Genomic DNA, 12,518 nt, shown 5'->3' on the forward strand with positions numbered 1-12,518 from the left:
CATGGTCGGTGTACAGCTAAGAACACCTCTGCGGCTGCTGTTGTCCTACAGTGGAGCATCTCATAAATAGTCCAAACTGCTTGAGTGGATGGGATGTCCAGCTTTTTTGTTTCACGGGTTCTGGAACATACCTTGGCCATGTTAGAAAGGTCTGTCTTTCTCCTGAGTCTTCTTACAAACACTGTAACTTCTGTTAAAGAAGAAGAAGCAGCAGATGTTTCGTATCATTAATATTTTACAGTCTAAAAGATGTTAATGAAGGCAGAACTTTTAAGTTAAAAGTAGATCCCTAGGGGAGGTATGGAGGCTAACGGAGGGCACAGCAGGAGCACTGAGCCAGTATTATGGGCTGCGCTGCGCTGGGGACCCTCGCAGTTTAAAGCTGGCAAGCAGAAGCTGCCCAGGTCACCGCTCTTCCTTTACTGCAAATCTGTTAGCCCATGACACATAGGAAAAATACTTCCAATATTCTTTTACATTAAGTACTTCTTAATCAAGACTAATACTCTTCTACATGTATGGTTTAAGGTGAATGAAAACAATGTTAATTCTCTCCTATATTTTGTTCAGAGGGTTTACATTTCTGCCTTCATGCATTTATAATTCTGCAGCACTGTTAATAGGAGTTGGTTTCTTTAGTTTTATTTTCTCCTGTTTATAATGAGTTGTAATGATGACAAGCATGGTCCAAGAATATCCTTTTTAAGAATAAAATATACAGTAAGTGATTCTTAGTTACAGGAAAACCGAGTATAAAGCAACTTACAAACTTCCGTAGACAGGCAATGGTTTTCAAGTGAAAATTCCCGTTTCACTGAAGTTTGTACAAACCAGAAAGACCAGGATGTATACACAAAGGGTCTCAACTGATTAATTACATCTACTTCCATGCACACACATATTAAAAACACACTACTAAGTTTGTTGTGTCAAGTATTCAAATGTAAGAAAAGCCAGAATTAAGACTTTCTGCAAGTATTCCTTGAACGCATGAATGCTAATACAATATTTTGTCTACACAGAAGCACTGCTTTGCCACTGAGGAGCTGGTCTTCACTTAATGAGCAACTGAGCAATGTTATGTTTTAGCCAGAATCTTCAGCATCATATATATGTACGTATATACGTACATATTTAGAAACACACACACCTTTGCATAGTACAGATTTTTTCAAATCCTCCTCTAATGACAAAGTCATAGTTTCCCTATGGGACTATGGCTTTTTTCCCCTTTATATTGAACCGTGCAATAGCCATTAATTAATTTATCTACATAAAACCACTTGCAAGGTGAAGAGACAGAACAATACCTAAATTTCAGAGGGCAGACTGCATATTATTCAATCATCTACACAGCCAAAGTGGTCATGAAAGAGACAGATCTTTAAAAAGGTTCAGGCGCAGTTTAATTTACCATGAATTGGGAATAATTTTGGCTTAAATTTGTTCTCACATGTTATCTGAGACTATTTTTAACTGTATTCCAACTAACTCTAGTCCTCACTACTATTGAAGTTACATCAGCTATCAAAGTTTTTAAAATACTTTTTGTAAGAGTCTTGTAACACAATCTCCTCTGCACAATCTTCTTTAAGCAAAGATTATTTTATGAAAATCTCTCTATTACTCAAACATACCTTTAGATTTGGATGTTTGGAGTGGTAATGGAAACTCTCCCAAAGCGTTAAGCAGCCAAAGTTCAACATTTTTACTGAACAATCTGATTGACTTCATGTGTTGCACAGGCATCTCCTCCAGGAAATCATAAAGTAGGATGTTCTCCATCTCCTAGAGTACAAATGCATGGAGCTGCACGATTGGTGTACTACAGATATTTACAGCAGCATGAAACAAAATTGTGTTAATGGTTTAAGTGTAAATGTAAAGCAGCCTGTTTTTTTCTTCCAATTAAGCAATAACTAAGCTACATTTGTTAGCAGAAGGAAAAAGATCCTGACAATAAAATGTCATTTCCTGAATTAATTACTAGACACTACTTAATGAGCTGCTTTAAATAAGGAGCAAATTATTTTGATCAGAAAACTGCATATTTCTATGTGGAATGTCACAGAGAAATGCAGTAGTGTTCTCAGTGGAAAAAACAACTCTTGTAATTTGGAGAACAGCTATCAGTTGAAATTTCAGTCACATAACCTCATGCCAGAACCACAGACCATAACAGCATACTCCATTGGCATTAGGGACTTTCAAAGGAATATGTAGCAGCAAAATGGAAGTTATCTCAAATTCCACTGGCTCCTTTCAAAATCCATACTGTGCTGTCTCAGAAGAAGCCAAAGAACAGACTTGAAGTAGGAATGAAAATCCCATTGTACAGCACGCAACGAACAGCTGGCCCTTCTCCTCAGGTAGAACTACCAGAAAGACACAGACACATAATAACATCATTACAACAAACAAGTGTGTCTACAGTACCTTGAAGAGCTGCCTATCATATCTTTTGAACAGCTGGCATACATCTGGCAAGGACATCAGTGCTATTCTTTCAGGCTGCAGAGACCTCCAGAATGACATGATACAGTCTTCCACCTGTCGCACAAAGTCCTTCATGAATTAAGACAGATTTTACACTTGCAAAACGTGAAGCGTAATTCAGTAAAACAACACATGTAAGTACAGAAGCAAAAGAACGACCGTGGAGCTGGGGTCTTTGCCTGGCCCCATCCTGGCCGGGCTCCAGCGTAAGTGGAAGCATCCTGGGGCAACAAGCTGATCCTCACAAGGCAGCGTAAGAAAGAGGAGAGAAACAAAGAATTGTGCTGTGGATATGCGGATATAATGAAAGATATGTGTCCGTGGCCTTGTGTTTTGTGCTGGGCTCAGACCTGTTGACGTGCCAGCAGTGCTCAGGATATGCCTACAAACTCAGATTCTCGGAGCATGTTGCGTTAATTAAGAATTCCCAAATAATTTGACTGAATGCTCCTTTTGTCTATAAATGATTATCTACCTTAGATCAAACCATCACATAAATAAGCTACACGGAAACAATTTTATCCTTAGAGTTGTTTGCTGTCATCAGAATGAGTGTTATAAAAGCAAAGGCATACCTTGTCAAGCTCGCTCTTTCTCACCATATGTAAAATATCTTGACAATGGCTGTAGTACTCATTGGCAAGCAGTACAACCTGGAGAAGGTAACCAAAAAGAGGGTACAAAAAGATCACGCAGGCAAAGAGCTAACTCGCTTGCTGACCGAATACTTGAACGTACCATTTCATAAGGGTATTTCTTGCCTAGCTCTTGCTCCAAAAGATAGAATCTGTTGAATTCAGGCCAAGGGTACTGAAATCTCTCTTGTTCAGTCTTCACATAAACGACAGATGGAGAACAGTGCAAATTCTTGCTCTCAATGCATCAGAATTTATTTTGAACAATAAAAAAAAAAATCACAATTATTTTGTCAGTTCTGTTAAAGGTATTAAGTACTTTCTTGAAATTGTATAACATGATTTTTTAATAAGATGTATTTCTTCAGGGGAATGCTTGTCCTTTTTTTTTAGGATAGAGGGTTGCATGAAAGAAACAAGCATGGCTGACTAAATATTTAAATGCTAAACAGTACATGAATTTCTTTTCAAAACCGGTGAATATTTAATGCCATACATATCTTCCACATATTTTTTCTATAGCACTCATGTCACAGTTGTAACCTTCTAAATAAGGTTGCAGAGAGTTGGCTCTGCTCTTGGGGTGACAGCACATTTCTCATCAGCTGCCATTACATCCACTTCAGAGCACTCATTACTGCACCCGAGTGCTCCGTAAAAATAAGACAGACACCCAGCCTCTCCTTTTTTTCCTCGCTTTGGTCCACACAAGTTTCTTGCTCATGCTCTGCGGGCTGACTTCCAACAACCCCAGCCGTCCCATGACAGCAGGCTTAGGGGAGAACGGCCACAGGTTAGCCTCGCATCTGCCCTTTTCAGTGAGCAGGGCTTGCACTCTTTTTTCTTAATCGTTTCCTAGTATTTAAATACCTATCGTGACAATAAACTCTGAGAGCATTGAAAAGACACCGGCTCAGCAGCATGAGGGTCTGTTACCATGGGCCTCAGGCAAGGAAGGCTGTGCCCCACTAACTCCCCTAATATTCGAAACCCGGGCTGTCAGCCACAATTTCCGCTCTCAGCACAGATAAAATTATTTGAGCCGACGTTAAGACAAGAAAAATATTTAGCTACCAGGTGAAAGAAGAGTGGGGGAAGTAAGCGTTTAGTGGCATCATGCAGACAAATATTATTTTGAAGAAGATGATGGGTTAGCTGTATTTTATCAGAACATAGTATATAGCAGTTCTAATTAAACACACAGATAGACATTTTGTTATAAGCCTGATGTCTCTGAAACTCACTGTTCTTTTTTTTTGGCTATTGCTCTTGTAACCAGGTGCACCTCCAGAACTGCAGACGTTTCCACTGTGGTAAAATATACAACAGAAATACCCTTTAAAAACCCCACCAATTTATTCTGTATTTAGTAAGAAAATGAGCTCAAACTGGGTACAGTGGACTAGGTTGAAGCACTGCGTTTGGGAAACAAACCCTGCTATCTTTGCTGTCATTCAGCAGCCCCATGATTTTCTAATGATTCTGAAGACCAATTTCTTAATTTTAAGATAAAACTGAACCATTCATTATAAAGACAGCAAGGTATTAGCCATTTAACAGTGCAATGTCTTCCAATTCCTTGCACCAAAGTTGTGGGTTTGTATTTGTAGTTGCAGTTTGTTTCGAGTGATGATAATAATAATTATAAACATGCAAATAATGAAAGTATAGTCATCCTTGTGCTTTGATTTCACAGTCCTTACATTTTCTGCACCCTGTATCAGTTACACGGCATTTTGTTTCTGACTTTCCCCAATTTACTTTGCAAGCCTGCCGTGAGGTTCCACACAGTCAGAATTCACCTGGACCTGCAAAGGCTTGACTGCTGGTTTTTGGCTGAAAAGTCAGGGATGGAGGCACAATAGGCTGCTTTATCATCTCCTACCTCTCTCCCTGCCTGTTTTGCTGAGGCTAATCCTGCGGGAGGGAGAGGCAATGTTGCTAGTAAAAGGGACGTGCTGCGAGAGTTGGATTCCCCCAGTCAAGCCCCCATCTGCTGCTGACACCTGCTCACTGTCTGTGGAGGCATTTCAAACTCCAGGATCCTTTTGGACTCGGCTATTTTGGAGGGTGACAGGCAGGGGCTTTGTAGAAAATGTGCTTCCACTGGTGACTGCCAACACTCGGGCTATCTAATCAGATCTGGCTGCTGGGTGTCACTGCTGTGATGTATTATAAACCAGGGTCCCACCACACATCCTGAAGGGACAGAGGACAAAATGTAAGAGCTTATCTGCTTGGAAACTCAAGCCACTGAAAATGCCTCCTCTCGCTTCTCCGCTGTCCACGGGACTGACCCTTGCCACCTGAAAAATTACTTTTCCCTCTGCCACTATTCTCTGCCATGAAGGCGGTGCTCCAGCGAAACAACCAAACTGGCTGCCCAAGACAGGGCACGACATTCACGTTGGGTACGTTTGGCAACGCTATGGACTCTTTCTGCCAGACATTTTAGAGTTGGCGGCTGACAAAGGGAAGAATGTGTCAGTAGAGATGTTTTGTAACGCTTCTTTCAAACGGGTCCTTCCTGCAGATTTCCAAAGCCTGTGAAACAAAATTAATTAATATTTTCCAGCTCCTGCTCTCCCCGAGAAGGCGGCCAGCTGTATCTTCTGCTGCTGCTACTATGGCAACACGTATCAGCATCGCTCTCCTCCGGTGGGCTGGCTCCCCCCTACACGGGGATGCGAGAAGGGGTGCTGCGTGGGTCCTCCTGCACCCCAGCAGCCAGCTGGGAGCTCGGTGGCAATTAAGTGCAAATATCTATGGAAAGCTAACATCTATGCGCTCCCCGCTGTTAGCGAAGGGGGTTTGGACTCACCGGGTGCCCGCGGGGGTGCTCGGCTGCCAGGCGGAGCTGCTCGATTCCCCTGGAGAGCGGTGCCTGGGTAAAGGCAGGACACACGAAAGAGGAGGTGGGTGGGAGAAGGGGAAAATGGGTGACAGCAAAACCATGAGGAGTTTCGCCGTGTCTCTTGCAGAGTTTGGATGATGCTATGGGTTGGGAACTAGAGCTAAAATGGGAAACACAATGGCGGGGATGACAAAAAGACTAACAGAGGGGGCGAACGGGAAGGACAAAGGGAAAATGAAAGGAGGGAGGGTGGTGAATGTGCATGCTCTTGACTGTCAGATCACACTGAGATTAGAAAAGCTAATTTGCTAGAATCATATCAGATTTTTTTTATTAAAAAATCATGGGTTTGCTTCACTAGGAAGTCAGAAGCCCAAACCTTCCCTACTACTAGAATCGTAAAGTAACTCTTACGAAACCAAAATTTGCCGGCATTTTTTTAACACTGCTGTACTCCGAGCCAGAGCAAGTACCATTTTAGGGAGAGCTTGTCCTCAAAGCTCCCATTCCTAGAGGGCATCCTATTGTGGTGCAAATCAGTAAATACCATATTCCCTTACATCTCCGTAATACATTTGGACATCTGATCGATTACAGTTGTGTTTATTTACACTACTTTCATAACATCATCATCAGAGCTGTGGTAGACATGTCTTCAAAAAATCCAAGATTTCTAAACAAACCAGCTCACAGGTGCTGTATAAGAGCATCCTCATCACTCCTCGTGTGAACGTGTTCCAACCCAGCCAACACGTGAGGCCCTCCTGACTATCAAAAGGCAAATGCCTTCTTTGTAGTCGAAGGCAAACCATTCTAATCATACTGCCATTTCTATGACAGCAACAAGCACAGCTCCCAACCTGCCAGATCCTTCACGGGTCTAGTTCCTCACTACCAGCACCATGCCAATTGCCGACTATCTCAATATGGTCAAGAAATATTCTTTTCAGTAATTAGAGGGAGTGGATCATAGTTTTGAAACTATCCCTTTCTTCACCAGCCCACAGGCTGGGTGGATGCCTTGGTCTCTCAACTGGGTTCCTCGTTCCACCTTCCCCCCAGGTGCATGTTGGACTCTATTCAGGCACGGGAAGGAGCAATAATTATTTAGGACATGTTCACTACTCAAACACATCCCCTGTCTCTGCCAGAGGGAAATGGCAACAAGCCAGAGAAGTATATCCCATTAGCAGGGTCTGGTCCACAGACCATCATTTGGACTGCACTGAAATGGTATATTAAAAATCTTCTTCACTGTAATTTGGAAATTTCCATACCAACACACTCTCAAAAATGGAGATGTTATGGGTCAAATACTCCTGCTGCAATTATATGATTACCTCCACGAGAATAAAATTTGTTCTCGCAGATAGAAAAGTCTTCAAGTTTTCATTACTTTTTTTCTAAATTTCAATTTTCTAATTAAAAAAAATCTAGAATTTGCCATCGCTGGTTTTATCAACTTCACTGGATCATGAAAAATTCATTCTGATTTCAAAAAGTACTGAAGCCTACTGAGAGGACAGTAAAGATGAGGTATTTCCTTGATGTGTTCCTATTTATTCGCAAAGAACGTACAAAACTCGATACAGATGGAAACAAACTCACTCACTTGGTTGAAACTGCTGCTTATTTTGTATGTGACCTAATTATTTCTTTCAGAGTTGTGCTACTCATGCTTCTCTGGCTGTGTTTTGTGCTTTTTTACTGCTTTCACCCTGTTTTTTCCTGCTGTCCTTTATCAGACACTAAGAAGTAATCGTGACACCCAGCTGCCCCGGTGTTGTGGGCCTGCATGTTGGCTTGGGACAGGGACGCGTGGCTGCATTTAGAGTGGCAGCTGTTCTAATTTCAGTTGTCTGGCTTTACACAACAGCTTAGTGACTTCTTATAACTGTCTTAAATGAAGGAAGGTAATTTTGTGGTTAAGAGACTTTTCTATTGCAACTAGAAAGATGATCTCTGTCTGAATACGATCTTTATATTTTGATTTTTTTTCTTAAATCTGAAAAGTTATCCCAAGAAACTATACCAAGATCACTAGATGGCTGGTTGATGTCAGCCCTTTCCCTGGAATACACCTCCTTTTCCTTGGTTTTACCAAATTAAATATAGTTTTTTAGGAGTAGGTGTCCGGGTGGGCACCTCTGGCAGCTGGTGGAGAAGGAGGAGGAGGAGGCTGGCAGCCAGTGCCGCGGCTCTCCTGCAGTTACGCATGGGCTATAGCGTGTTCCCCGGCCCATCAGAGAACATGGCTCATTTCCATGAGGAGGGCCAAGGCCACCAGCTATGCTGGCATACGTGGTGCTTCTGGTTCCCAGCAGCGGCTGAAGTCCTTGTTTTTGTACCTGGCCTGGACTTAGTCAACATTGCTTCTTTGGTTCCTCCTACTTTTTGTAATTTTTCTTCATGTTTCTATGCTGGGAGGAAAAAGAGCAGCAATTCAAATTGTTCTCTCTCTCATCTCTTCTACAACCAGAACTAGCATCTCTCCTACCATGCCCAGCAAGATTGCTGTTTTCAAGTGAAGCTGCAGGGAAACACCTTTCTTTCCCTGAAGAAGACAGACCAGCAGAGACTCAGCTAGAGACATGCAGGATTCCTTGAACGGTGGCCAAGACCTTTCCTTGTTTCGGATGTCAAATCTTGGGCCTGTTCTGGTTACACCGGGTGTAGGGGTAGCGAAGGTTATCACCTCCGTAAGGGTCTCATGGGAAATGAGCCTCGAGTTCCCTATGAATAATTTGTTTGGTCTCACAACAACCAACTGCCACTTGATCATCCGCAGAACCTGATCCTCTGCCCTGTCCCATTCTTTACCATTGTCACTATGGACTTCTGCAATGTCACTCTGCTATAAAACCCGTGGAGAAAGGCAACAAACCTATGGGTATAATTTTTCCATGCTCTTGCAGAGCGTGCACTCAATTAAGTAACTATAATATAAAATATCACAGACACTGAAACAGTTTCATCATCACCAGACTATCTGGGTGCTTAATAGGCTGACTTGTATCCCTCTAACGTTCATGCTATAGAAAAATGCTGTACCTCCATATTAAAGAATGGAAATCAAAGCACAGAGTTTATCCATATACACATTAAAGTAATGTACAAGGCTGTAAGACAGTGAGGATAGCAGCCCGGTCTCCAAAGTCCAAGGCATAGACTGCACCTATTTTTCTTATTCTGTGCATTTAAAAGGAGTGTAAAACTGTTACGGAATGGCAGCATTTCCCTTCCTTTTTTCTGGGGAGAAAGGCAAGCCTGTGGTTTGTTTATCTCAACCATGAGCTTAACCATAAGAACTCTTCCTCTCCTGCCCACAGCTGGCCCATGCTCATGTCTACACTTTAGTCTGCCAAAGTATCTTAGGTTCATCAATTATTTTTAGACTTTAAGTTTTGCAATGAATTTATACTCATCTTATACATTTTCTCATTGTTGTTCCCTGACAAGAGGTGATTTTTAAATCTGAAATTTTAAAACAAAGGAAGTCTTTTCAAAGTAATATGCCTCATTGTTTCAAGTAGTAAAAAACCCCAGATAACATGATTGGGTGTAGGACTTTTCAAAACAGTGCAGTCGTTTATACTTTAATACATGTCTCTTCAGCCTGTTTCATAAGGAAGGTGACAGAATGTCATGAAACGATTTCAATATGTTTATCTGAGCTCCCTTTTAGAGTCTCAATATATTAAGGTCTTCTTTTAGGTTTGGCACGAGTTCCTGCTCTTAAGATCTACGTGGCTAAAATGTCCAGTTCAAGGAAGTCTGATTAGGTAGGGCATGTTTTCAAAATGGATCTTCTCTACTAGGGTGCAGCACTTAATGGCACAGAACTTTTATAGTGTGTATAATAATAAGAAAAATGTAATACTGTTGTCAATGTTCAACACATGATTTACAGACTTTCATGTACAGCCAATATAGAGACTGTCATGTGACATTTTATGATTAAAACATTTTAAAAAACAAACCTGTGATAATTTTTTTCAGACAGAAGAGAGCAATAACGTGCATAAAAGGAAGAGTTCTTCTTGATAGCTATTCCATCATAATGATACCTAGAAAATAAAAAAAAAAGGATGAGCTGACAACCATATGATATTCAACAAGTCAGCAAATAATTTATATTCCTCCTTTGAAAGCAGGTGATTGTTCCATTTAAACGAAAAGACCAAGTTAAAAAAAGCTACATTTTTTTTAAAATTCTGTTGAAAATTTATTTTCCCAACAGAAGATAATTACACAAACTCTTTACAAACTCTTTTTAACAGTTTTTGCCCTGGAAAGGTACCTTCTTCTGAATGAGAAAACTTAAGCCCCTGAATGGGGTGCAACAGATTTGTACAGGACTGTTAGTGAAGTCAGGGACCAGAGTCTCAGCTGACGGAATTTCCCCGTATCCCCATGGAAGTGGAAGGATTTAGTGCAGTTGTTCCGCAGCCATTCACAGTAACTTAGGGACTGGATGGTCCATCAGTAGTTATGGCAAGCAAAAACCCAAGAAGCCCACTAGACCTTCTCTAAGGTTTATCCTGACCTTGGTGAGCAGCGGAGTCGCCATCCCTGCTACCGAGGTGCTGCCAGCTGGGTCACTGGGAAGCCAGGGGAGCAGTGCAGTGGGTTTGGGCCACCAGCCTTCTGCTATGGGAAGAGAGAGCACGGAGGCTGGGGGCTATCACGCACCATCCCAAATCCTGCCAGCTATGAGGAGAAGCCTGGGAGTGTCTGTGGTGAGGCACTCCCAAAATAAAGGACCTTGCTGGATCAAGCTGATAGCAAGTCCAGACTAGTGGAGAAAAGTCGCAGGTCAAGTAAGGGCATGCCAGTCTCAAACCCAGTATTTGACAGCTACTCAAAATGCTTGTGAAATTATTGTCTCTCAGTGCCCTTAAAACATCCCTTTTCTGGATGTTCAGAGTATGATCATAAGTTTGGACATTGAATCAATGGAAGAGTATCGAACTCTCCGTGCTCTAGAAGAAGAGAGGGACGGGAAGAGAGGAATGGAGGAGGAGCATCTGAGATGGTCTGATTTAAATGGTTTTAAACTGTTCACAGCATTTCCATTGACCACCAGTGCATGCTGGGTCACTCCACAGATATGTGCGAGGGTGAAAAGAACAACACAGACATTCATCACAGATGCCACTCCTGTGCTTCCCGGAGCCAGGCTTTCCTGACCTGGTGTCTCAAGAGCTCTGAGTAAGGTTGTGATGTCTGGCAGATGCCTCATGCAAGCCATGCTGTACTAGCCAGTACAAATTGGAGCACTCATTTTTTAAAAACCAGCCTGATCTGGAATTCATGCCCTACCAAAGCAGCTCTGATGCGGTGATCTTCATGGAATTAACTCTATTTTAATGTACTTGGTGACATCAGAAACCAATATGGATCTTGCCACGTACTACAGACTTGCAGCCAACAGTTCAGCTGCTGTATTACAGTGCTGGAGCTGAACATTCAGCCATTTTTAAATGTTATTAGAACAGTTATAAATAACTTATTTAAACAAAGGGAGCAAAACCAATACCTGGTACTCCCTCTTGTGCCCAGCCTTCTTGTCCCCAGACCTGGGAAAACTAACCGAATAAGCTGAAAAAACCAAACAGAAAGTTAGAGATACTTGGCAAATTCATTCTAAAATGCAAAAATGTATCTGCTACATTTTTTCCTCCTTAATCACTTCTTTTGCTTTCCACCATTTGCAGGCTAATACCTGTTCTTATCTCTCAAATGGTAACTGTTAAACCGAACTCAATCAGGCTTTTGCGGATCAAAAGCTAAGTAATTTAAGGGATTACCTCCCTCAGGTAGGCACTTTCTTAGACTAGTCTGTTTTACCTTGCACTGAAACACAGTCAGTGCACACACCAGGAGACCACCCACAGTCAGGAGGGGTATATCAGCTACGGGAACGGGAAGGTGCCGTGATTCTCCAGTACTCTGCCAGTCCTGCAAGTCTTACTCATTCGAGTAGGACTTACTCACTCAAGGCACTTCACCTACCTACTCACTCACGCAAGGAGCACTTGCAGGATAGGGCCTGACTTATCTGTTTTAAAAGGACCTGAATCATCAAGCTGCAAAGCAACCTTTGACCACCGCAGTGGTAAATGTGAACTGAGGTCAGGCGGCATCTGTCAAGGTTAGGCCCTACAGAGTAATAAGATACTGTCAGGGTAATAATCCACTTCAGTATGATTATTCTGCATGAGCTGTTCTGTGAAGGCAGAGACTAACCCAGGACAGCTGGAGCTAACATTCCCTATATAGCAGGGACAGAGGATCAAGTACTCAACGTTAGCAAGGAGCGAGAGGAGCCTCCACTCAGCAGCACAAAGCTTGGACTTCGTGCAAGGTGCACTTTGCTGGTCCAAAGGTCTGCTGAAGGACAAATTGCCCCAAGTCACACTAACGTGCACCTCCGGTTTCAACGGTGTTGGAGTGGTCCTGTTCTTTGCACGTCTCTGTGTGCACCCACCCCAGCTGCTCCCTTTCCCAAGCTGGTGTTTTAGCATAACCCC

General features: G+C 42.3%; 2 protein-coding genes across 2 annotated transcripts in view; one reads left to right on the top strand and one right to left on the bottom strand.

Moving 5' to 3' along the window:
* Nucleotides 1-12,518, top strand: part of MAP4K4 (mitogen-activated protein kinase kinase kinase kinase 4) — a 383,820-nt gene that overhangs the window by 152,904 nt on the left and 218,398 nt on the right. The gene's annotated exons all lie outside the window — the stretch shown is intronic.
* The window catches only part of RFX8 (regulatory factor X8), a 30,157-nt gene that overhangs the window by 10,989 nt on the left and 6,650 nt on the right, over nucleotides 1-12,518 (bottom strand). Inside the window, exons 3-11 of the mRNA XM_069770010.1 lie at nucleotides 11,525-11,586; nucleotides 9,966-10,052; nucleotides 5,953-6,015; nucleotides 4,376-4,439; nucleotides 3,235-3,369; nucleotides 3,072-3,149; nucleotides 2,437-2,550; nucleotides 1,638-1,788; nucleotides 132-190 (exon numbers count right to left, since the gene is read on the bottom strand). Of these exons, the coding sequence (XP_069626111.1) occupies nucleotides 132-190; nucleotides 1,638-1,788; nucleotides 2,437-2,550; nucleotides 3,072-3,149; nucleotides 3,235-3,369; nucleotides 4,376-4,439; nucleotides 5,953-6,015; nucleotides 9,966-10,052; nucleotides 11,525-11,586 (813 nt within the window). The remainder of the gene's footprint in view (nucleotides 1-131; nucleotides 191-1,637; nucleotides 1,789-2,436; nucleotides 2,551-3,071; nucleotides 3,150-3,234; nucleotides 3,370-4,375; nucleotides 4,440-5,952; nucleotides 6,016-9,965; nucleotides 10,053-11,524; nucleotides 11,587-12,518) is intronic.

The sequence above is a fragment of the Haliaeetus albicilla genome, chromosome 25 (assembly GCF_947461875.1).
Source record: "Haliaeetus albicilla chromosome 25, bHalAlb1.1, whole genome shotgun sequence".
NCBI lineage: Eukaryota > Metazoa > Chordata > Aves > Accipitriformes > Accipitridae > Haliaeetus > Haliaeetus albicilla.